The sequence below is a fragment of the Stegostoma tigrinum genome, chromosome 17, assembly GCF_030684315.1.
Source record: "Stegostoma tigrinum isolate sSteTig4 chromosome 17, sSteTig4.hap1, whole genome shotgun sequence".
Taxonomy (NCBI): domain Eukaryota; kingdom Metazoa; phylum Chordata; class Chondrichthyes; order Orectolobiformes; family Stegostomatidae; genus Stegostoma; species Stegostoma tigrinum.
In genome coordinates, this window is record NC_081370.1 from 4,917,183 (window position 1) to 4,939,925 (window position 22,743).

A 22,743-nucleotide genomic window follows, 5' to 3' on the forward strand; every position below is an offset into this window, starting at 1 on the left:
ACTGGTGGTGGGTTTGACCATCATGCCTCAGGCAAGGGGTGGGGTTGAGACAGAGAATCCTTCATAGCAACCTCAGCTGGAGAGTGAATTGAACTCATGCTGCTGGCAATGCAGCCGTCCAGCAACCAAGTTAACCAGCCCCCATGAAGGGTGGACATCATGGGCAAAGGGAGTGGTTTGCCTAATTTAACCCCTAACCCTAAATGCAAGCGACACTTGTGAATCCCCACCAATGGCAATGCTTGGGCTGGAAGAGGAGGTGTGGGGTTAAAAAAAAAATCACAGTCCACTTCCAGAAATGAAGACTATCCCACAGCAATTGACCCTCATGCAAAAACTAATGAAATAACAGGCAACCCGAGTACTATTCTCCTTCCCAGAGTGCAACAGGACAGCACACACAGTGCTGCAACATAACCCTCCCATACCTGAACAGCTACGCACTCTATTTGGCATCCACTCCCAACGTTTAAATTTTGCAGAGGATCTCTAGCACTGGATGCTGAGATTTGACTCCTCCCGAGAGTTGAGTTTCTATATTTCTACCCCTCTGAAGGATTCTGAGCTATTTGTATCTTTTTTGTCCCCAGTGGTATCTGTTATCTCCTGAATCTCAAAATGGACGGGTCTCTAGTGAGTCAACCTGGGTATGAAAAGCAACAGCACAATAATAATGTTGTTGATTTGATTTTTCAACAGCAGATATGCCTGGATGTGATTGGCTTGCGATTGCTGCCTGACACCTGAACCAAGGAGCAGGGTTTTATGTCTCCAGAGGCACTGGGAAGGCATTTGGATCAGTGGGCTTCTGTAAGGTAGGTAGAACATTGCTGACCTATTGCAACCATGGCCTGATCATTACCAATTCAGCTCGACTCAGGAGCTCATTATAAGTGTTGGTTAGGATCTGATCCTAGGAATCCCAACACTATTCCCAGGCCTTCTGATTTTTGGCTGTGCCTTCTTTTAAAGGTGCAGCTTAGTTTAGGATGCAATTCTACACCATGCTACCTAAGACTGTGCTCCATGATGGAGATCCAGCAGCGGAAGCGGGGTTACCCCCCTCTGACTTTCATGTTGCGAATTCTCGACGTCCAGCTTCCTCATGGAGAGTAGGATAGGAAGCTGTGCATTAATGAGGCTGATCCCCATGATCTTGCCACTCCCAAGCCAGAGTCTCGTCTGGAACTCTGGCGGACAATGTTCCCAATGTTGAGCAAGGCCCCACTGGACATCTCACATGGCCGTCCCAGATTTCTTGCCATTTTCCACATTGTTCAAGCCCCTGTATGATTCCAACCTGTGTGACTGTTGGTCATCAGGGAGTGTGATTGAATTAAATACAATTTCAGTTACCATTCATTATCAACAGTTACGGTTTTATTCTGTGTTTGGGATCTAACTTACCTCCCAAAGTACAGCTGCTGGAGTCCATGAGCTTTTTGCAGAAACTTTTTATCTACAGTTTGGTCTCTATGGACTGTTTGAATTGCTCCTTTTCACTTCTGTCTAAATAACCATGTTCTTCCATAATGCCTTGATTGTACAAACCCCTGTTCAAACTTCCCCATTCATTTGAGGACAGTGGAGTCCATTTTTTAACAAGAATAAAATTGTTTACGTATGCAAGTCTCTTAAACTGTTCATTTGCTAACTGTGAACCTTTGGAAGTGACTACACTGTCCAGAATTGAGTACATTCTCGAGGCATTCTATCATTGTGTCTGCCAGGTTTTGTGTAGATTGTTTACCTAAGCCTGCCTTGAGTATTTGCCTATGATGATAATGAAGATCTTTCCTTTGAATTCAAATAAATCTGTTCCAAACCATGCCTATGGTTTCATTGAACTTTGTTTGAATCATTTAATTTTAGTACTATAACCATACCTGAGCACCATTTTGTTGGTATAGTAACCAGGGAACTTACTTCTTGTCTGAACAGACGTTCCATTTTATTTTAAATATTATCCATAAGTGGGTATGGCTCTTTTCTTCATATGTATAAGCAGATTGGTTTCATATTATCTTTATGGCAATGTAGTTCCCTCTCTTTAATTTTTCCCCAACTGCGAACAACGTTTGAAACTCACCTCAACCTTCACTCTCTAGGCTACAATTTCATCCATCTTGTAGATTAGCATAAGCTTTAAGCATGCCTTCCCTCTCAGTCCCAAGAGTATTCTTCATTCTGAATGCCAGGCAGATTCCGTGATTTCTATCCCGTTTCACCTACGCTTTGCCGTGAGTTGTCCTTCGGCTCTGAATGACAATCCTCCAGGTCCCTGGAACTTCATTGGGAATGGCTGTAATTTAATCTTTTTCAGCCATTAAAAGTTGATCCAATAACATGGAGGCACTGACAATCCTTTTCTCTCAGCGGGTTTTGAGAGTATAGAAGGTGGAGGCATGATCGTTTGAGTATTCTTAAAGATGTTGGAGTCATCTTTGTTAGGCAGGTGAATCAAGGGTTATGAGGGCTCGATAAGAATGTGGAATTCAAAAGAATCACAAACAAATCGGCTACACGCTTCCTGAGTGGTGGCCCAAGCTTGAAGTCCTGAATAGCATATTTCTGCTCTTATTTATATATTCCGTTTCCCTCCAGTTCGTTCTACATTGTAATGTGACACTGATATCATTATACAACATCATCATATATCTTTCTGACATTGACCCCATTATTGTACAGTTACTAATGAAATGAAAGCTCCTCCCAATTCCAGTTGCCCTCTACAAATTGCCCTGCATGCATGCTGTTCTTTTTTTGTCTATTTGTGGGAAGCCTCCTGATCCTTAGAATTGTTGCAGAGCAGTTACTGATGCAAACCACAAGCAAAACTGTTTAACTGCAGGGGGCCCAAGTTCCATTTGATAAATTCATGTACAGTTGCAGAAACCAAATAGCATATAATCAATAATCATGTGATCAGGTTTTATGCATTACTGACATCATTGTCACATGATTATGTAGACATGTCAAACCTCTGGTAAAGCATCTAGAGTTGGCTAACCTGTCTATACACCGATTCTGTGTTCAGTTCCAGACTTCCCTTATCTCTGCTCACACTATCTAAATCCAATCTATCAAACATTGACGCTAATGGATAGACTGCGCTCTGCACACCACCCGCTTTACTATTGTCCACCTGTCATGAATGCTTCCTGGAACTGCCTGATAGAAGGTGACAAACATAAAGTAACAGTGCTAAAGGTCATATGATTTCCTGATTAGAAGGGGCATCCATCTCTCTCTCCATCTCTATCTCCACCCCTCTCTCTCTCCCCTTCTCTCCCTCTCTATCTCTCGATCTCTCTCTCACTCTTTCTCACCCCCCCTCTCCAAATCAGACCCAGAATTAACCTTTGATAGCTTTGACTCTCGTTGCGTTTGACACAAATGTGACGATTTACATTTTTGGGGTCTGCTGTACCTTCTTAGAGTATGTCCTTGCTTATTATGACCGCGTCCCTGCTGGAGCACCATAAAATTCCGCTTATTAAAGCATCCAGTTGCTGTAAATGTGACAGGAATCCTGCTAAAGGTTGCCCGGTGCATCTCAGTTGTCAAGACTGAGGCCCATGGGCCATGACTGTGGTGAAGTGTCTGAAGTACATAGATTCATCGTAGAGTGCACGTGTAAATGCTGACAGTTCAATGAGGGAGAAAATGGGACCTCCTATGACTGACGTGTTTATCTGGTCTGAGAAGCCCTAGTATATGTGAAACTACATTGTGACCTCATGTTACCACGACCAGGGACATGTGAATAGGTGCTGCCTCCATTCACAAATCCTCTCCAGAGTCAAACTCGAAGTTTACTTACTCGTTCACCTTTAGCCTGAAGGTGAACTTGTTATTACCTCTACTTCATCAAACATTTATGAAAATTTGTCTCTCTTTTCCAGGAGACCAGTGGGTTGCCTTGGCGATGTGATTTTAATATAAAGGGGTCTTGGACGTTGTTTCATTACGAGCACAGTTTATTGTGATCCATGGCTTGAAGAAGAGGAAACAGAACAACAAATCTCTTCTTTAAATCTTGGCTTACTGTCATCAGCATTGGCTGTCATTTCTTCATGGGCCCGTACAGCATCCTGGGAAAAATGACACCTCAAAGACAGCAGTGTTATTTAACTGGGAGCGGAGAAAACATCAGAAAGTACTACAGAAACTCAGCAGGTCTGGCAACAACTTTGCAGAGAGAAACACAGAGTTAACTCAAAAAGAGTCATATTGCAGTTGAGATATTAGAAGTCTGTTAGAAAATTGTCAAGATTAGTCAATGCTTCTCTTTGTGAGGCCGAGTGAGTTTGTTCATGCTAATTTCCAAAAATCCACCTCATGACCCACGTGTCAAGTCCCGATGGTACCCAGCTTGTCATATTTCTGTCTCACCACAACAAACATCTCCTTGGATTCCTGGCACCAGGGCCATTTTTAAAGCCCCACCAACATTTAGCCAAATACTGCCAATCAAGATCCACCCTTCACCATACGCGTGGCACCAAATCCAAAGGTTTCTCACGGTACATAGCTAACACTCCATTGCAAATACAACTGAGCATTTATAAACCTTCTGCTGTTTAAGAAGTAACTTCACAGTTTTTCCTATCCTTAGCATCATCGCATCTTAGAACCCTGATTTAGGACAACGCAACATTTATTCCCAATGCCCAATCTTTGTCATTGTTCATTACCCAACCTTCATGGACTAGAAAACCTTCAAACAGTTGAAAACATTCATTTTTATTCAACAACAACAAAAGCAAAGAAAAGCACTTAAAGATGGAAGTTGCTTTTATCTTTGTGAACAAACGTGGACTGCTTGCCTTTTGAGCAACATCAGTTTTACAATCAATGAATGACAACTGCACTCAGGTGTCATCTACTGGAACTTAAGTTGCGCCTGGTTTATTTTGATAGACTGCTGCCAGGCCAGGCGTACAAATTGTGATGTGCCTCCTGCTCAGTGTTTTCATGTCCCAACTGGGAAGACTGCTCCTACATTCTCAGCTTTCACTTCCCCTCTTTGCCTGCTCCAGTTGTGTGGGGAACAGCTTGCTAGGATTATGCTCTACACTCTTTCTGCAGTGTACTGTGAGGCTTCCCCAGACCGATTCAAGCAGTGGAACATCATCTTCGGCAGGCACATTGCCTACCCTATGACGGGCCTGGCCGAAGCTGGGTTGCATTATAGCTACACTCGGCCTCAGTCAGGAGGTTGAGTAGCGGAGACATCAGCCACATTTGTAGATGATAACAAGGTGTAGAGCTGGATGCACCTCGTTGTCGCAGATTCTGCAGCGTCGGCAGGTCCTACTATCTTTGTAAATGATAACTTTGTGTCCCTGTCACCATCTTCATAAGTCATCCAACCCTTGCACTGAAGCAGGAACAAGAGAGTTTTCAAAGGTACAGGGATCATGGCAACTCCCAGGTTACCTGGCACAGGCTTCCAAAATGAGATATCTGTTATCACAAATGACTCATACGTTGATAAAATGGAACTTTTGTTGACAAAGTCAGTCACAGCATGATATGGGACTCTCAATGTGTTATGCGTACAGTCTATAAAACCCAGCACCTGGGGAAAGCTAGCTGCATTGGCATAGCCTCCTGTCCGGGCTGCAACAATGACCTCGTAATAGGGAAATGTGTTGAAGTAGTGTGACCTGGGACAAATGGTATCGATCACAGCCTTGATTCACTTGTGGGTTGATGTTGCAAGTCCTAAAGCAGCAAATGACACAGTCTTGTGAACGGGGTTCTCAGACATTTTCAGACTGCAGCAACACTCTACCTCAGGGGAAATCCTATCAAAGATGATGGACTCTGAATTAACTCTACATCCTGAGAGGACTTTCAGGTACAACTCCCTCATGTGAGGTCTGTTTAGCAACTGCTAGAGGTTGCTCTTTATCTGGGTTTCCTACCAAATTGTTCCTCCTTAATTTCTCTGTGCCTTTGTTGCCCTGCTGCTACAGTAATGATAACTTCTGCTCTGATCCCAGTTAGTTATGTTTCCAATGAACCTATGTGGGGGCTATCAGAAAGGATAGGTTCTTAGTAATGTGAGCAGTTAGTATTCATATCACTCACAAATGATGGTTCACCACAGTAGTCCAACACAGTGGGATAAGGATCACCGTAGAAACCTTCTACATGGACTTCTAACAATAGACAATGGACTCTAGACAATAGGTGCAGGAGTAGGCCATTTGGCCCTTCGAGCCAGTACCACCATTAATTATGATCATGGCTGATCATCCACAATCAGTATCCTGTTCCTGCCTTATCCCCATAACCCTTGATTCCACTATCTGTAAGAGCTCTATCCATCTCTTTCTTGAAAGTATCCAGAGACTTAGCCTCCACTGCCTTCTGGGGCAGAGCATTCCATATATCCACCACTCTCTGGGTGAAGAAGTTTTTCCTCAACTCTACTCTAAATGGCCTACCCCTTATTTTTAAACTGTGTCCTCTGGTTCTGGGACTCACCCATCAGCAGAAACATGCTTCCTGCCTCCAGAGTGTCCAATCCCTTAATAATCTTATACGTCTCAATCAGGTCCCTTCTCATCCTTCCAAACTCAAGTGTATACAAGCCCAGTCGCTCCAATCTCTCAACATATGATAGTCCTGCCATTCCGGGAATTGACCTCGTGAACCTATGCCGCACTCCCTCAATAGCCAGAATGTCCTTCCTCAAATTTGGAGACGAAAACTGCACAAAATACTCCAGGTGCGGTCTCACCAGGGCCCTGTACAGCTGCAGAAGGACCTCTTTGCTCCTATACTCAATTCGTCTTGTTATGAAGGCCAGCATGCCATTAGCTTTCTTCACTGCCTGCTGTGCCGGCATGCTTGCTTTCATTGACTGATGTGCAAGAACACCTAGATCTGGTTGTACTTCCCCTTTATCTAACTTGACTCCATTTAGATAGTAATCTGCCTTCCTGTTCTTGCCACCAAAGAGGATAACCACACATTTATCCACATTAAACTGCATCTGCCATGCATCCGTCCACTCACCTAGCCTGTCCAAGTCACCCTGTATTCTCATAACATCCTCCTCACATTTCACACTGCTACCCAGCTTTGTGTCAACAGCAAATTTGCTAATATTACTTTTAATGCCTTTGTATATATCATTAATGTATATTGTAAAGAGGGACCTTATTCAGAAGAACACAACAAAGCAGCAAATTGTAAATACTGTATGATCACCAAATCAATGCTCACTATCCCAACATCATTCAATTAAAGCAGCTTAGCATATTCAAGCAGAACGGCAAATAATTACAAGATGGACGGAAGTCTGTTTGTGCAGCCAATGATATCTTTCCTTTGCAGCCTGCATGTGCCACTTTTAAGGTCAACTGCAATTACTTTTGCCTCACAGAAATGGTGATGATCAATGTGTAATTGTCTAGATTATTTGTGACCAGGACTTGTATCTCACTGCATCGGATACTGCCTGCATTTCGCCCTCTACAATGTAAGTGCCTGATTAATGCGATTCCCATTCATAGCCCTTATATTACTCGCCACGTGAAGAGACAGAAAATGATACGTTCACTCTGCCCATTCCAGTTGTGGCCGCAGCCATCTTGCTTTTCCCAGTGTCCACTTGCAGGTCACAAGAGTATAGAAGGCAACGCAAATCACACTCAGCATAGTGGCTCACAAGCTCAGCCTGGTATTCAAGGCATCCTGCCCCAGAACCACTGTGTTATTATCTTCCTTGCTCTCTCTGTCTAGCCAATCCTTGCTGAACTTCCAAATGTTCTCACACACACGTCTTTGAATTAAAACTTCCTCTTTCAACAATAACCCTCAAATCCCGGAATTGAAGGTTAGTGGTACAAACTACCCACCGTGCTTCATTTTTCCTCCTACAAAGCCAGGGTCTTTATGATCCATGGTGACACCCCCTCCGACAGTAACCCCTTTTGTTCAATGTACTATCATCTTGTCCCACACTCCAACTACAAAAAAGGTTGTTTCACCCATCACAATTATCGTCCCCTCTGTATCCCAGCATACTGCCTCCAACCTCCGCAGTTGACTTCCCCGTCAAGCCAATGGCCTCTGTTAACATCTTTCAGTGAGCTGACCCCCAGGACTGACTGTGGCCAACCCCACTGACTGACTTGCTTGGTCCAGACTCCTGTGCAACTTCCTGACTGCCATATCATGACTCCCTGGACCTGCAGGACTGACGGTGGCCTACTCGGCAGACCATAGTGACATGGACCACCTAACTCTCACTGCCCCAAGTGACTGACTAACTGTGCACAAGCTCCTGGATGGATAACAGACACTGTCCTTGACTTGCTGTGCAGCACCCCCTGATTGAATTCTGGTTCTCTTGACTGGACTTGACCTCCTCATGACTTTGTGACATGGGCATTGGTTGAAGCATATCGAGGGTTACAGCTGCTGGCGCATGGTGCATATGTGAAATTGATATAGCAAGGGGATGTATGTCCACCCCCTTGATGGATCACTGCTAAAAGTCATCACAGGTTGCCTGGCTTTGTGTATGCACTAAAATGAAACTCAAAGCAGATGTCAGTGGTGGGCAAGTTATTAGAAAGGGCTCTAAGAGGCAGGATTTATAATCTCTTGGATAGACACTGTTTGATTCGTGATAGTCAGCATGGATTTGTGAGGGGTAGACCATGCCTCACAAACCTTATTGAATTCTTTGAAGAGGTGACCACACACATGGATGAAGGTAGAACAGTGGATGTGGTATACGTGGATTTAAGTAAGGTGTTTTAGAACATAGAACATAGAACAGTACAGCACAGAACAGGCCCTTCAGCCCACAATGTTGTGCCGACCATTGATCCTCATGTATGCACCCTCAAATTTCTGTGACCATATGCATGTCCAGCAGTCTCTTAAATGACCCCAATGACCTTGCTTCCACAACTGCTGCTGGCAACGCATTCCATGCTCTCACAACTCTCTGTGTAAAGAACCTGCCTCTGACATCCCCTCTATACTTTCCTCCAACCAGCTTAAAACTATGACCCCTCGTGCTAGCCATTTCTGCCCTGGGAAATAGTCTCTGGCTATCAACTCTATCTATGCCTCTCATTATCTTGTATACCTCAATTAGGTCCCCTCTCCTCACCCCTTTCTCCAATGAAAAGAGACCGAGCTCAGTCAACCTCTCTTCATAAGATAAGCCCTCCAGCCCAGGCAGCATCCTGGTAAACCTCCTCTGAACCCTCTCCAAAGCATCCACATCTTTCCTATAATAGGGCAACCAGAACTGGACGCGGTATTCCAACTGCGGTCTAACCAAAGTTTTATAGAGCTGCAACAAGATCTCACGACTCTTAAACTCAATCCCCCTGTTAATGAAAGCCAAAACACCATACGCTTTCTTAACAACCCTGTCCACTTGGGTGGCCATTTTAAGGGATCTATGTATCTGCACACCAAGATCCCTCTGTTCCTCCACACTGCCAAGAATCCTATCCTTAATCCTGTACTCAGCTTTCAAATTCGACCTTCCAAAATGCATCACCTCGCATTTATCCAGGTTGAACTCCATCTGCCACCTCTCAGCCCATCTCTGCATCCTGTCAATGTCCCGCTGCGGCCTACAACAGCCGTCTAAACTGTCAACGACACCTCCAACCTTTGTGTCGTCTGCAAACTTGCTGACCCATCCTTCAATCCCCCCATCCAAGCCATTAATAAAAATTACAAACAGTAGAGACCCAAGGACAGAGCCCTGTGGAACTCCACTCACCACTGACTTCCAGGCAGAATATTTTCCTTCTACTACCACTCGCTGTCTTCTGTTGGCCAGCCAATTCTGTATCCAGACAGCTAAGTTCCCCTGTATCCCATTCCTCCTGACCTTCTGAATGAGCCTACCACGGGGAACCTTATCAAATGCCTTGCTGAAGTCCATATACACCACATCCACAGCTCGACCCTCATCAACTTTTCTAGTCACATCCTCAAAGAACTCAATAAGGTTTGTGAGGAATGACCTGCCCCCTGACCTGTTTTGATAAGTTTCCCCGTGGTAAGGTCATGCAGAAGCTAAGGAGGCATGGGATAGGGGGAAATGTGGCAGATTGGGTCCAGAATTGGTTGACCCTTAGAAGACAAACGGTGGTAGGGGACGGAAAATATTCAACATGATGCTCAGCTGCGAGTGGTGTACCACAAGGATCTGTTCTGGGTCCTCTTCTACTTGTGATTTTTGTAAATGATTTGGATGTAGGAGTGGAAGAGTGGATTTGTAAGTTCGCGGCTGATACAAAGGTGGGTTGAGTTGTAGAAAGTGCGGAGGGCTGTTCTAGTTACAAAGGGACAGTGATAGGATGCAGAGTTGGGCTAAGAAGTGGCAGATGGAGTTTAACCTTGAAAAGTGTGAGGTGATTCATTTTGAAATTTGAAATCAGAATACAGGGATTACGGAAAGATTCTTGGCAGTGTGGAGGAGCTGAGGGACCATGGGGTTCATGTCCACAGTTCCCTGAAAGCTGCCACCCAGGTGGATAGAGTTATTAAGAGGGAGCATGGTGTGTTAGCTTTCATTAAAAGAGGAATGGAGTTCAAGAGCCGTGAAGTTATGCTCCAGCTATACAAAAGCCTAGCTCAGCCATATCTGGAGCATTGTGTCCAGTTCTGGTCACCTCATGACAGGAAAGTTGTGGGAGCATTGGAAAAGGTACAGAGGAGATTTACCAGGATGTTGCCTGGAATGGAGAGAAGGTCTTATGAGGAAAGGTTGAAAGAGCTAGGGTTTTTCTCCTTAGAGTGACAAAGGGTGAGAGGTGACTTGGTAGGGGTGTACAAAATGATTACAGGTATAGATAGAGTAGACAGCCAGAGACTTTTTCCTTGGGTGGAGGTAGCTTTTATGAGGAGACATAGTTTTAAAGTGAAAGTAGGTAGATATAGGGGAGACGCCAGAGGTAGGTTCTTTACTCAGAGAGTGGTAGGGGCGTGGAATGCATTGCCAGAGAGGGTAGTGGAGTCGGCCTCAATAGGGGCATTTAAGCGGCAATTAGATAGGCAGATGGATGATAGTATAAGGTAGCGGTGGAGGTTAGATCGACGTTAGGTTTAGGGTAAAAGTCTGGCATAACATCATGGGCCAAAAGGCCTGTACTGTGCTGTACTGTTCTCTGTTCTATGTTCTAGAAGTACTGAGAGCCTTAAAACTCAGTAAGAGGGAAAAACACAGAAAGGCAAAGTGGAGATGTCGTGAGTCTCAAACTCAGCATAAAGTGAGTGACTGCTAAGAGAGTGCCAAGAGGTGCACCCTGGTTGAATCTATGAGATGGATGCCTTTCCCTTCACACAAAGTGCCCTTTGGAAGCATTACCATGAAAGGCGCTGGCGCACTCCAATAATATAAGTGGTTTGAAGACATAATGAGACTGCAGGGAGGCTAGAATGCATCCAATACAATAGACCATGTTCAGAGGGAATGGGTCCCACTGCCTGGGGAGTGTGCCCTGTGGTGTTGGTATCTGATGCCCAAGATAGAGGATTGGAGGAGCAAGCTGTGAACCAGAGACTTTGACTTGGGGAATTATTATTGAATGGTTCCTGTCCAGCTCATAAGTTGTCCACCCCTTGAACTGAAGCAGTAACAGGGGAGTTCTCAAAGGTACAGGGATCATGGCAACTACCAGTTTGGAAAATAGGAAACATCATATAATTGAGGCACGATCATGTACTAATGACATGCTGATACATATAAATGGATGCCAATATGCCTTTCTCCACTCACTAGTGAGATTCTCAACTCACCATTCAACATTTGGTTGTAGAATGGGACTTTTTCCTTGTGATGTCCAGAATCTCATTCTTGCTAATCTCTCCAGACATTTTTTTTTCCTGACTTTGTAGCCAATGCATATAAAATCCAGATGGGACTGGATGGGCTGGATTTGGGAAGAATATTCCCAACATTGGGCAAGTCCAGAACGAGGGATCACAGTCTACGGATATGGAGTAAACCATTCAGGACTGCGAAGAGGAAGAATTTCTTCACTCGGACGGTTGTGAACCTGTGGAATTCTCTCCCACGGGGAGCTGTTGGGGCCAGTTGATTATATGTAGTCAAGCGGGAGCTGGACATGGCCCTTGCGGCTAAGAGGATGAAGGGGTGTGGGGAGGGGACAGGAATGGGATACTGAGATTGCATGGCCAGGTATGATCGTATTGGATGGCAGTACAGGCTCAAAGGGCCGAATGGCCTACTCATGCACCTATTTTCTAAATTTCTATGCTTATATCATTCAGGGACTGGGAAGATTCCATCCTCTGTTTCTTTCTCTCCACAGATGCTGCCCCGCATTTCTCCAGCACTTTCTGATATTGTTTCAGATCTCCAGCTTCTGCAATACGTGGCTTTTGTATTAATTTTCTGAACACCACCTCAAAATTCACAAAAAATATTTGATTTGTTTGTTTTGCTTTATTCAGGGCTCCTATTACTAGACTGCTGTGGATGATATAATTGCCCTGTTTCTCGTTGGCAGGCAAATTCAAAAGCCACAAATTCACCATGGAAGAAAACCCAACGGAATATCCCATAAGTGGTGAGTGCTGCAGAAAGCCTTTAACACCAACTAACATTGCTGCTTTTAGAGTAAATGTGGTTTGTAAAGAAACAGGCAGATAATCTGACATTCTCAAAATTATCTCTTTGGTTGAGAAGAAGGGTGCATGTAACAGAAAGCCACTTTCAAAGGCACAAAAATAAGTGAGAAGGAAAGTTAGCTAGAGACAGAAAATGTAAGTCAGTAATGTACAGTGCTTTTGACCAGGAATGTAAAACCATAACAGTGAACCAGCAGCCTATTTCCTATTTCCAACGAATTTTAATGGACATAAAATCATTAAGAGGCCTAAAACATGCCGCCCATTTATTTCACATTTGTTGCACAGAACCAAGAATGATACTAGAGGGTGGGAGTAAAGTGGAGCTCAGCTGAATTACAGGAAAGGACATTGCACGGATTTCATTTCATTTCACTTAATAATGATGGGCAGGAAATCTGCCATCCTCACTTGGTCTGGCCTAAATGTGACTCCAGACCCATATCAATGTGGTTGACTCTCCTCTTAAATGGCCTAGTGAGGCACTTGTTTGTATCAATTGCTACAAAGTCTCACAAAAGAAATGAGACCGACAGGCCATCTGGCATTGACCCAGGCACCAAAAAAGACAATGGCAGAAACATAAAGTCCTCCTTGCTAACATCAGGGCACAGGTGCCAACATTGGGAAACCTGTAGTCAAGTGACAGCTTGACATAGTCATACTCACAGAATCATACCCTACAGACAATGTCCCAGGCACCACCATTACCATCCCTGGATATGTCCTGTCCAACCAGCAGGACAGACCCAGCAGAGGTGGCCGCACTGAAATATATATAGTCGGGAGAAAGTTGCTTCGGGAATCCTCAACATTGACCCTGGGCCCCATGACATCTCGTGGCTTCAGGTTAAACATGGATAACAAAACCTGCTGCTGATTACCACGTACTGTCCTCCCTCGGCTGATGAATCAGTACTCCTCCATGCTGTACAACACGTACAGGAATGACTGAAGATGGCAAGGGCATGAAATGTACCCTGCATGGGGGATTTCAATGTCCACCACCAGGAGTGGCTTGGCAGCAGCACTATTGATCGAGCTGGTCATGTGGTGGGTGTGGTGGAAGTGCTTGACCTCACCAGCTTTGGTATGAATGACCACCGCTTTCTCATTGAGAATAACCTCCATCATGTTGCGTGGCACTGTCACCATGCCAGGTGGGACAGACTTTGAACAGATCCAGCAACTCGAGACTGGGCATCCATGAGGTGCCTTGGGCCATCAACAGCAGCGGAATTGTGCTCCAGCACAACCTGTAACTTCATGGTCTGGTATATCCCCCACTCAACATTCACCATCAAGCCAGGGGATCAACCGTGGTTCAATGGAGAGTGCAGGAGGGCATGCCAGGAGCAGCACCAGGCATATCTGAAGATGAAGTATCAAACTGGTGAAGCCACCAAACAGGACTACTTGCACCCCATACAGCGAAAGCAGCAAGTGATAGACAGAGTTAAGTGATTCTACAGCCAACGGTTCGGATCTAAACTCTGCAGTCCTGCCACATCCAGTTCAGAATGGTGAGGGACAATTAAACAACTCATTGCAGATTGCTCTACAAATATCTCCAACCTTGAAGATGGGGGATCCCAGCACGTCAGTGCAAAAGGCTGAAGCTTCACAGAAATCTTCAACCAGCAGTGCTGAGTGAATGATCCATCCTCCTCATGTGGTCCCCAGCATTACAGATGTCAGTTTTGTAAGGTGGTGGGTGTGGTGGAAGTGCTTGACCTCATCTTTACCAATCTGCCAGCTGCAAATGCATCTGTCCATGACAGCTTTGGTATGAATGACCACCGCTTTCATGTGGAGAATAACCTCCATCATGTGGAGCCACATTGATCTATTCCACGTGATATCAAGAAATGGTTGGAGATACTGGATACTGCAAAGGCTACGGGCCCTGACAACTTTCTGGCAATAGTACTGAATACTTGTGCTCCAGAACTTACCGCTCCCCAAGCCAAGCTGCTCCAGAACAGTTACAGCATTCGTATCTATCCGACAATGTGGAAAATTGCCCAAGTATGTTCTGTACACAAAAAGAAGTATAAATCCAACACAACCATTTACCACCCCATCAGTCTGCTGTCATTAGTAAATTGATGGACAGTGTCATCAACAGTGCTATGAAGCAGCACCTGCTCAGCAGTAACGTGCTCAGTGACACCCAGTTTAGGTTCTGTCCTCAGCCCCTGTCCTCATTACCGTGTTTGTTCAAACATGAACAAAAGCTGAATTTCAGAAGTGAGGTGGGTGTAAGAGCCCTTTACATCAAGGCTGCATTGGACTGAGTGTGGCATCAAGGAACCCTAGGAATTTTGGAATCAATGGCATCAGGGGGCAAACTCTCTGTTGGTTGGGGTCATATCTGGTAGATAGGAGGATGATTGTAGTAGTTGGAGTTCAGTCATCTCAGCTTCAAGATATCTATACTGGAGTTCCTCAGGGTAGTGTCCTTGGCCTGACCATCTACAAGTGCTTCAAATGTTACCTTCCTTCCATCACAAAGTCATAAGTTGGTATGTTTAGCATCATTCATGACTCCTCAGACACTGAAGCCGTCCATGTTCAAACACAACAAGATCAGAAAAATATCCAGGCTTGGGCTGACAAGTGGCATGTAACAATCACGCCACACAAATGCCAGGTTATGACCATCTCCAATTAGAGACAATCTAACCATTGCCCTTTGACATTCAATGACGCTACCATCGTTGAATCACCCATTGTCAACATCCAAGGGATAACTGTTGACCAGAAACTTACTCAAAGCCTGTCCACCCAAGGCACAAGTCAGGAGTGTGATGAAAAGATCCCCACTTGCCTGGATGGGCATGCACCAAAAACACTCAAGGAGCTTGACACCATCCAGAACAAAGCAACTAGCTAGAGTAGCACCACATGTACAAACATACACTCCTTCCACTTCAAACACTCAGTAGTGTACTATGCACAATCTGCACTGCAGACGTGTTCCAAAGATCCTCAGGCAGCACCTTCCAAACCCATGACCACTTCCATCTCAAAGGACAAGGGCAGTAGATACATGGGAACACCATCACCTGCAAGATCCCCTCCAAGCCACTCACCATCCTGATTTGGAAGTGCTGTAGCTGTCACTGGGTCAGAGTCCTGCAGTATCCTCCCTTACAGCATGGTGGATGCACCTACTGCACATGCATTGCAGTGGTTCAAGAAGGCAGCTCACCACCACCTTCTCAAGGGGAACTGGAAATGCGTAATTAATACTGGCTGGACAGCAACGCCCATGAGTAAAATGAAAATGCTGGTTAAAGAAGATTCTAATTGTTCCAACTTAAACCAATTTCCAATAGGGATCAGTTGAAATGAAGATTACTGACTGAAGCCAGGGGGATGCCACATTCTGACTGTAAAGAGAAATGAGACTGAGTTTGACTGAGACAGCGGAGGGCATTCAAATTCAGCATCGAAGCAGAGGTGGAATTTCTACGCTCACACACTAGACTCCAACTCTTAGGTTTTCATGTTAGATCCACAAAATAAGAATCCGGCCCTTTTGAAACTTTCAAAAGGTGAGCCTGCCTCAGAGCCTCATTTCCACCATTTTTATCTGCCTTTGGAAGATGTGTATTTGGGTTGTATGACCCATGATGCTATGCAGAAGGAGTGTGGGTGTAGAGGTAGCTGGTTAGAAAGCTGCTGCAGTTCTTGAGAACAAGAGCCCAGCTCTCAAGATCAGTATGATGCCTCTTTAGTATCAATCCTCAGTCTATCCACCAAGCATGTTCCCTCGTTTTCCCACACTCTCCTTTTTTACTCGATTGTTGGGATATATGTGTCACTTGCTGAGTCAGCATTTGTTGCCCATTCCTAGTGCCCTTGAACCAATTGGTTCTTAGGCTATGGCTGGGCTAATTAAGAGTCAACCCACATTGCTGCAGTGGGTCTGAAGTAACATATCAGCCAGATAAGAAAGGTAGATTTCTCTTCCTAAGTGACAAGCTTTCGAGTTTCATTAGCACAGAAACTTCAGAATTGTTTCACTCTAATTTTATGGGTGTTGCAAATGAAGCAGCACATTCCCATAGGATCTTGTGAGTTCTCCAGTAGAAAAGTTCTGATTAAGGTAAAAGCCACTTTCAATTTAATGTTGTTAAGTTGTTTCCAAGCTGGATCGCGGCAAGTTGTTTTATAACAACCCTTTCCATTTTGCAATGAAATATAATGCTTCTAGGAACAGAGGTTCTGCGCTTTTGGAAACAAGTAATAAAGTTGACACTTCACTGCTGGATCCAAGCTTCCCACATAAGCATTTGTCACCTTCATTGGTCCTCAAAAATAGCCAAAATTAACAACACGATCCACAAGACCATCTGAAACATGAGCTGTAGGAAATTCATTACAGGGCTGTCTGGCCCATTTTCAAGCAGTTATTGTAAAAAATGTTATCAATTTAAAATGCACCAAACATGTATTCCTTCAGGCATTGTTCTTCATCACAACTGAGTAAAATTACATTTTGGAAGGTGAAATGCAGAAGGTAAATATACAATAAGTGGAAGAACCCTGAGAAGTGTTAACATACAGAGGGATGGAGGCATATAGGTCCACAGCTTCCTGAAAGTGCCGATACAAGTGAATAAAGTGGTCAAAAAAGTCATGTGGCACACTTGCCTTCATGAGTCAGGTCATAGAGTATAAAAATTGGCAAGTCATGTTGCAGCTGTATAGAACTTTGTTAGGCCACACATGGAATATTGCATACAGTTCTGGCTGCCACATGACCAGAAGGATGTGGAGGTTTTGGACAGGGTACAGAAACGGTTTACTGGTTTGGAGGGTATTAGCCATGATGAGAGATTCAACATACTCAGTTGGTTTTTAGGAACAAAAACAGAAGTTGCTGGAAAATCTCAGCAGATCTGGCAGCATCTGTGAAGAAAAAAATCAGAATTAACATTTCGGGTCCAGTGAGCCTTCCTAAGGACTGATGGTAGCTGGGAAAACTTCATTTTATACGCTGAAGATAGGGGATGTGAGGGGGTAGGGAGTAAACAATAGATGCAGATAGAGCCCAAAAAGAGAGAGAGCTGTTGGATAGACATGAGAGTTGATAATGATCTAGCTTGGAGTGTGAATAGCTCTTAATAGGGACTGTTAGTAACTAACATTAGGAAACGTGTAAAGGCAGGCTGTGTGATCATTAGGCCTGGTGTGTGGTTTTGGGGCTAAGACATGGGAGAGTTTAGGTTCTAAAATTATTGAACTCGATATTGAGTCCGGAGGGCTGCAGGGTCCCCAAGTGGAAAATGAGGTGTTGTTCTTCCAGCTTGCATTGAGCTTTGCTGGAACACTGCAGCGAGCCTGAGACAGAGATGCTGACCAGGGAACAGGGTGGTGTGTTAACATGGCAGGCAATTGGAAGCTCAGGGTCTCTTTTGCGAACAGAAGGTAAATGTTCTGCGAAGCAGTCACCCAATCTACACTTCGTTTCTCCAATGTAGAGGAGACCACATTGCGAGCAATGAGTGCAGTAGGCTAGATTCTGGGAAGTGCAGGTGAAGTGTTACTTCACCTGGAAGCTATGTTTGGGCCCTTAGATACCATGGAGACAGGAGGTAAATGGGCAGGTGTCACACCTTCACCAGTTGCAGGGGAAGTTGCTGTGGGATTGTCAGGGGTTGTTTGGGGGTGAAGGAGGAGTGGACCAGGATGTCCCAGAGGGAACAGTCCCTATGGAAAGCAGACAAGAGAGAGGAGGGGAATATGTGTCTGGTGGTGGAACTCACTGGAGGTGACGGAAATGGCGTCTGATGATCTTTTGGATGTGGATGCTGTTAGAATGGTAGGTAAGGACAAAGGGAACCTTATCACTGTTGTGGGAGGGAAGAGGCAGGGTGAGGGCAAAAATGGGTCAGACCTGATTAAGGGCCCTGCCCTCATTAGTTTTCCTTCAACTTTTGAACCTCTCAGTTCTGCTAACATATCTGGAAATGAAACCCTGTCAACATCTTACTTCACATTGGCACCTATGTACATATTCCATCCATGTAAACACAGTGCTGCAATTTGTACATTCATCTATGCCAGCACACAGTACTGTGATATTCACTTACAAAAAAACATCCTGCCAGCACCTAACCTGATTTAGAGTCTGATGAGCCTCTGTTCACAACTCTCTTGTGAATGTTCAGGTACAGCTGAGTGAACAGTTGACTTTCTTTGAATGCTGGTATTGTTAACAACAGCAATGCTTTATTAATGATTCCAACAGTGATCAAAAATCCACCAGCCTGGGAAATGGGCATATATGGTTCAGGAGTCCTGATCATCCTGATGATCATTGGAGTGAACCTCTGGAAACTGTGGAAATCTGGAAACTATCCTGCTCCCTCTCCTTTCCCAAATTACGATTACAGATACTTGGAGCAGAAGTATGGAACATCATACTCCGAGGTTCGGCAAAAGGTAAGCCTGTGAATTCTCACTAATAGTATATCCCAGCAGGGTTAATCATATACTGCTTGGACAGTGATCTATGAGAGTGCTTTGGATCCTCTTTAGGCATTTGAATTCTGTTCATTTTTCCAAAGTGAGATGGATATAGAAAAGAAAAACCAAAACTTGCATTAGAAAGAAATGGTGGATGAAACTGCACCTATGACAATAGCTGCTTCAAGAGCTAGGATTCGGACTATGAGCCAAATGGCTGTCTCCTATTTGGTACTTTAGCAAAAAAATTTTTTGAGGATCGGAGACTTCCATTCGGTAAATATTTTGGAGAAGCCAGGACTATGAAGCTTGGGAAGGTGATGGCCTAGTGGCATTATCGCTGGACTGTTAATCCAGAGACCCAGATTGTGTTCTGGAGACCCAGGTTCAAGCCCTGCTACAGCAGATGGTGAAATTTGAATTCAATGAAATGTCTGGAACTAAGAATCCAAAGATGATCATGAATCCACTGTCAATTGTCAGGAAAAATCCATCTGGTTCACTGATGTCCTTTAGGGAAGGAAACTGCCATCCTTACCTTGTCTGGTCTACACATGACTCCAGACCCACAGCAACGTGGTTGACTCTGAACTGCCACTGAGGCAATTAGGGATGGGCAATAAATGCTGCCCAGCCAGCGAAACCCTCATCCCATTAATGAATGAAGGATTCTTGTCAAAGAAGATGATTATGGAATAGAATTTGGTGGAGCTGGGAGACAGAGAGTGGTGATAGAGAGTTGCTTTTTGGACTGGAGGTCTGTGACCAGTAGTGTACCTCAAGGATCAGTTCTGTGTCCACTGTTGTTAATCGTTCATATAAATGGTTTGGTTAAGAATGTAGGAGGCATGGTTAGCACATTCACAGATGACACCTAAATTGGTGGTATAGTGAACAGTGAAGAAGGTTATCTAAGAGTTAAATAGGATCTTGATCAACTAGGACAATGAGTGAAGGAATGACAGGTGGAGTTTAATTTAGGTAAGTGTGAGGTGTTGCATTTTGGTAAGACAAACTAGGGCAGGACTTATACACTTAATGGTAGGGCCCTGGGGAGTGTTGTCAAATAGAGGGACCCAGGGGTTTGGGTACATAGTTGCTTGAAAGTGGCATCACAGGTAGACAGGTTGGGAACAACGCATTTGGCACACTTGCCTTCATTGGTAAGAGCATTCAGTATAGGAATTGGTATAACATGCTACAACTAAACAAGACATTGGTCAAGTCACATTTGGAATACTGTCTACAATTCTGGTTGCAGTCCTATAGGAAGGATGTTATTAAACTGAAAGGGGTGCAAAAATGATTTACCAGGATGTTACTGAGACTGGAGGGCTTCAGTTACAAGGCAAGGCTGGGTAAACTAGAATTGTTTTCCTTTGGAGCAGAGGAGGCCGAGGGGTGACCTTATAGTGGTTTATAAAGTCATGAGGGGCTTAGATAAAGTGAATAGTCCCTTTTTCCCAGATTAGGAGAGTGTCAAGACTAGAGGGCATAGGTTTAAGGTGAGAGGGGAACGATTTAAAGGGGACCTGAGAGGCAGCATTTTCACACACTCGTTGGCATGGAACGAGCTGCCAGAGGAAGTGGTGGGGACAGGTACAATTACAACACTAAAAGATATTTGGATAGGTACATGAATAGGAAAGGTTTAAAGGGATATGGACCAAATGCTGACAAATAGGACTCGTTGGGTTAAGGAAACCTGGTCAGCATGGATGAGTAGGGCTGAAGGATCTGTTTTGTGCTGTATGACTCTATGTTCAAAGTCATGAGAGGTTTGGAATGAGTCAATGAGGAGAAACCATTGATAGAATCATTGAAAATATTGATTTAAGATAATTGGTTTAAAAAAAACATTGAAGTGAGGGAAAATGTTTTTACGCCAAATATCTTTTGGATCTGAATGCATTATCTGAGAATGTGGTGGAAACAGCTTCCATTGGATCTTCAAAAGAGAACGAAACAATTATTTGAGGAAAAAAAAACCTGCAAGCTGCAAAGAAAGATGTGTGAATGGGAATAGCTGGGTTGCTCTTACAAAGTGCCGGCATGAGTATGAAGGAGTGAATGGCCAACATTCTGTCTGTTCACACTCTATCGTTCTATGATCATTATAATGAGTGGCCAATGCATTCATGGGGCTGTGGGTTGCACCTACCTTCATTGGGTACAAGTACCTCTCCTGGACAACCACTATTCAGAAGTGACAATCTAGTTACTGCATGCAGACATCCAAACTGCACCATTTTGACTGAATGATAGGGATCTTATCACTGACTGACGGGTGCTAGCTCCAGCTAACTGACAAACATTATCTTATTAGAAAGAAATTAGGAAGTTTAGCACAGAGTTGCTAATGAAATGCCGACTCCACAATTATTTCCTCAATTTTGCAATAATCAGGTGGGTTTTAAACGTAAAGAAAGCTGCTCAGATCAGCTGGCAACAGAACACATAGGATGTGGATGCACTTCAAATTGGTACTTTTCAGAGACAGCCTTAACATTTATATTAAGTCTTTAACATGGTTACAATTCCAAGGGAATTTCTCATGAGAATAATCAATCAGAATTTGACACCAAGCCAATGAGGTGATATTAAATTACCAAAAGCCTCGTGAAAGAAGTAAGTTTGAAGAAATGTTGTAAAAGTCAAAGAAGCACAACAGGCACACAGAGATCTCTGAGGCCTGTAATGTCACAGGATATTTCCAAGATAGGGAGGAGGTCAATATCATATCGTGATTCGGGGCTCAAGGATGTTCTTGCACCACAAATTGTAAGCAATCCAGCATGTGATTTTTCTGATGTATAATCCTTTACCCCTTTGTTTCCAGGTCCCACACTGAGTCCCAGGGGTGGGGCGGGGCAGGCGGAGTGGGTGGATGTGGGGCTAACAATCGCTCAATGGGATTTTCACAGATATGTCCCCCTCAGGTGGCATGAGGACACATTGTGTGATTGAGGGTGGGACAGGCTCTTGAACCTGGAGAACCAGTCAACAACCTTTCAAATGAATACAAGCAGTGCGCTGCAATAAAGAGTAAATAACTGAGTGGGAGCTTCAACATAGAGGTTACTGCTCACCAAGCTTCTTCAAGTCTAAGTGAAGAACAATACACCCAGGCTACAAGTTTTGGGATTGGGCTCTCCATCTATAGGGTGGCCTTTCGCAATATCCAGACCAAAGCAAGCTGGCTAGATACCCCGCTCCAAGCAGTTAAAACCACCCACTATCACTTCAGGAGACAACAGAAAATGAGAGGCAACCTTATTTCAGAAAGTGTATTAATGAACTAACTGGCTGCCTGCCTCAATAGTGTAAGTCACCTGCACTCGCTACTGTGCAGAATAGGGAGAGGAATCTAGCGCACTGACTGACATTGGTATTTATAGGGGTGGGCGATGGCCTAGTGGTATTATCGTTGGACTGCCAATCCAGAGACCTAGATAACATTCTGGGGACCTGGGTTCAAATCCCACCAGAACAGATGTTGCAATTTAAATTCAATATTAAATTCAACTATGAATCTACTGATGACCATGAATCTGTTGTCCATTGTCAGGAAAAACCCATCTGGTTCACTAATGCCCTTTAGGGAAGGAAACT

At 44.3% G+C, this 22,743-nt stretch overlaps 1 protein-coding gene across 14 annotated transcripts in view; it reads left to right on the forward strand.

Moving 5' to 3' along the window:
• syt12 (synaptotagmin XII) overlaps nt 1–22,743 on the forward strand; it is a 218,333-nt gene that overhangs the window by 152,586 nt on the left and 43,004 nt on the right. For 9 of the 14 annotated variants that reach the window (XM_048545953.2, XM_059651898.1, XM_048545951.2 and 6 more), the window contains 3 exons: nt 700–815; nt 12,475–12,590; nt 18,914–19,107. In XM_048545953.2, coding sequence (XP_048401910.1) covers nt 12,557–12,590; nt 18,914–19,107 — 228 coding nt within the window. In that variant the 5' untranslated portion in view covers nt 700–815; nt 12,475–12,556. The remainder of the gene's footprint in view (nt 1–699; nt 816–12,474; nt 12,591–18,913; nt 19,108–22,743) is intronic. The other 5 variants (XM_048545958.2, XM_059651899.1, XM_048545954.2 and 2 more) reach the window with 2 other exon arrangements.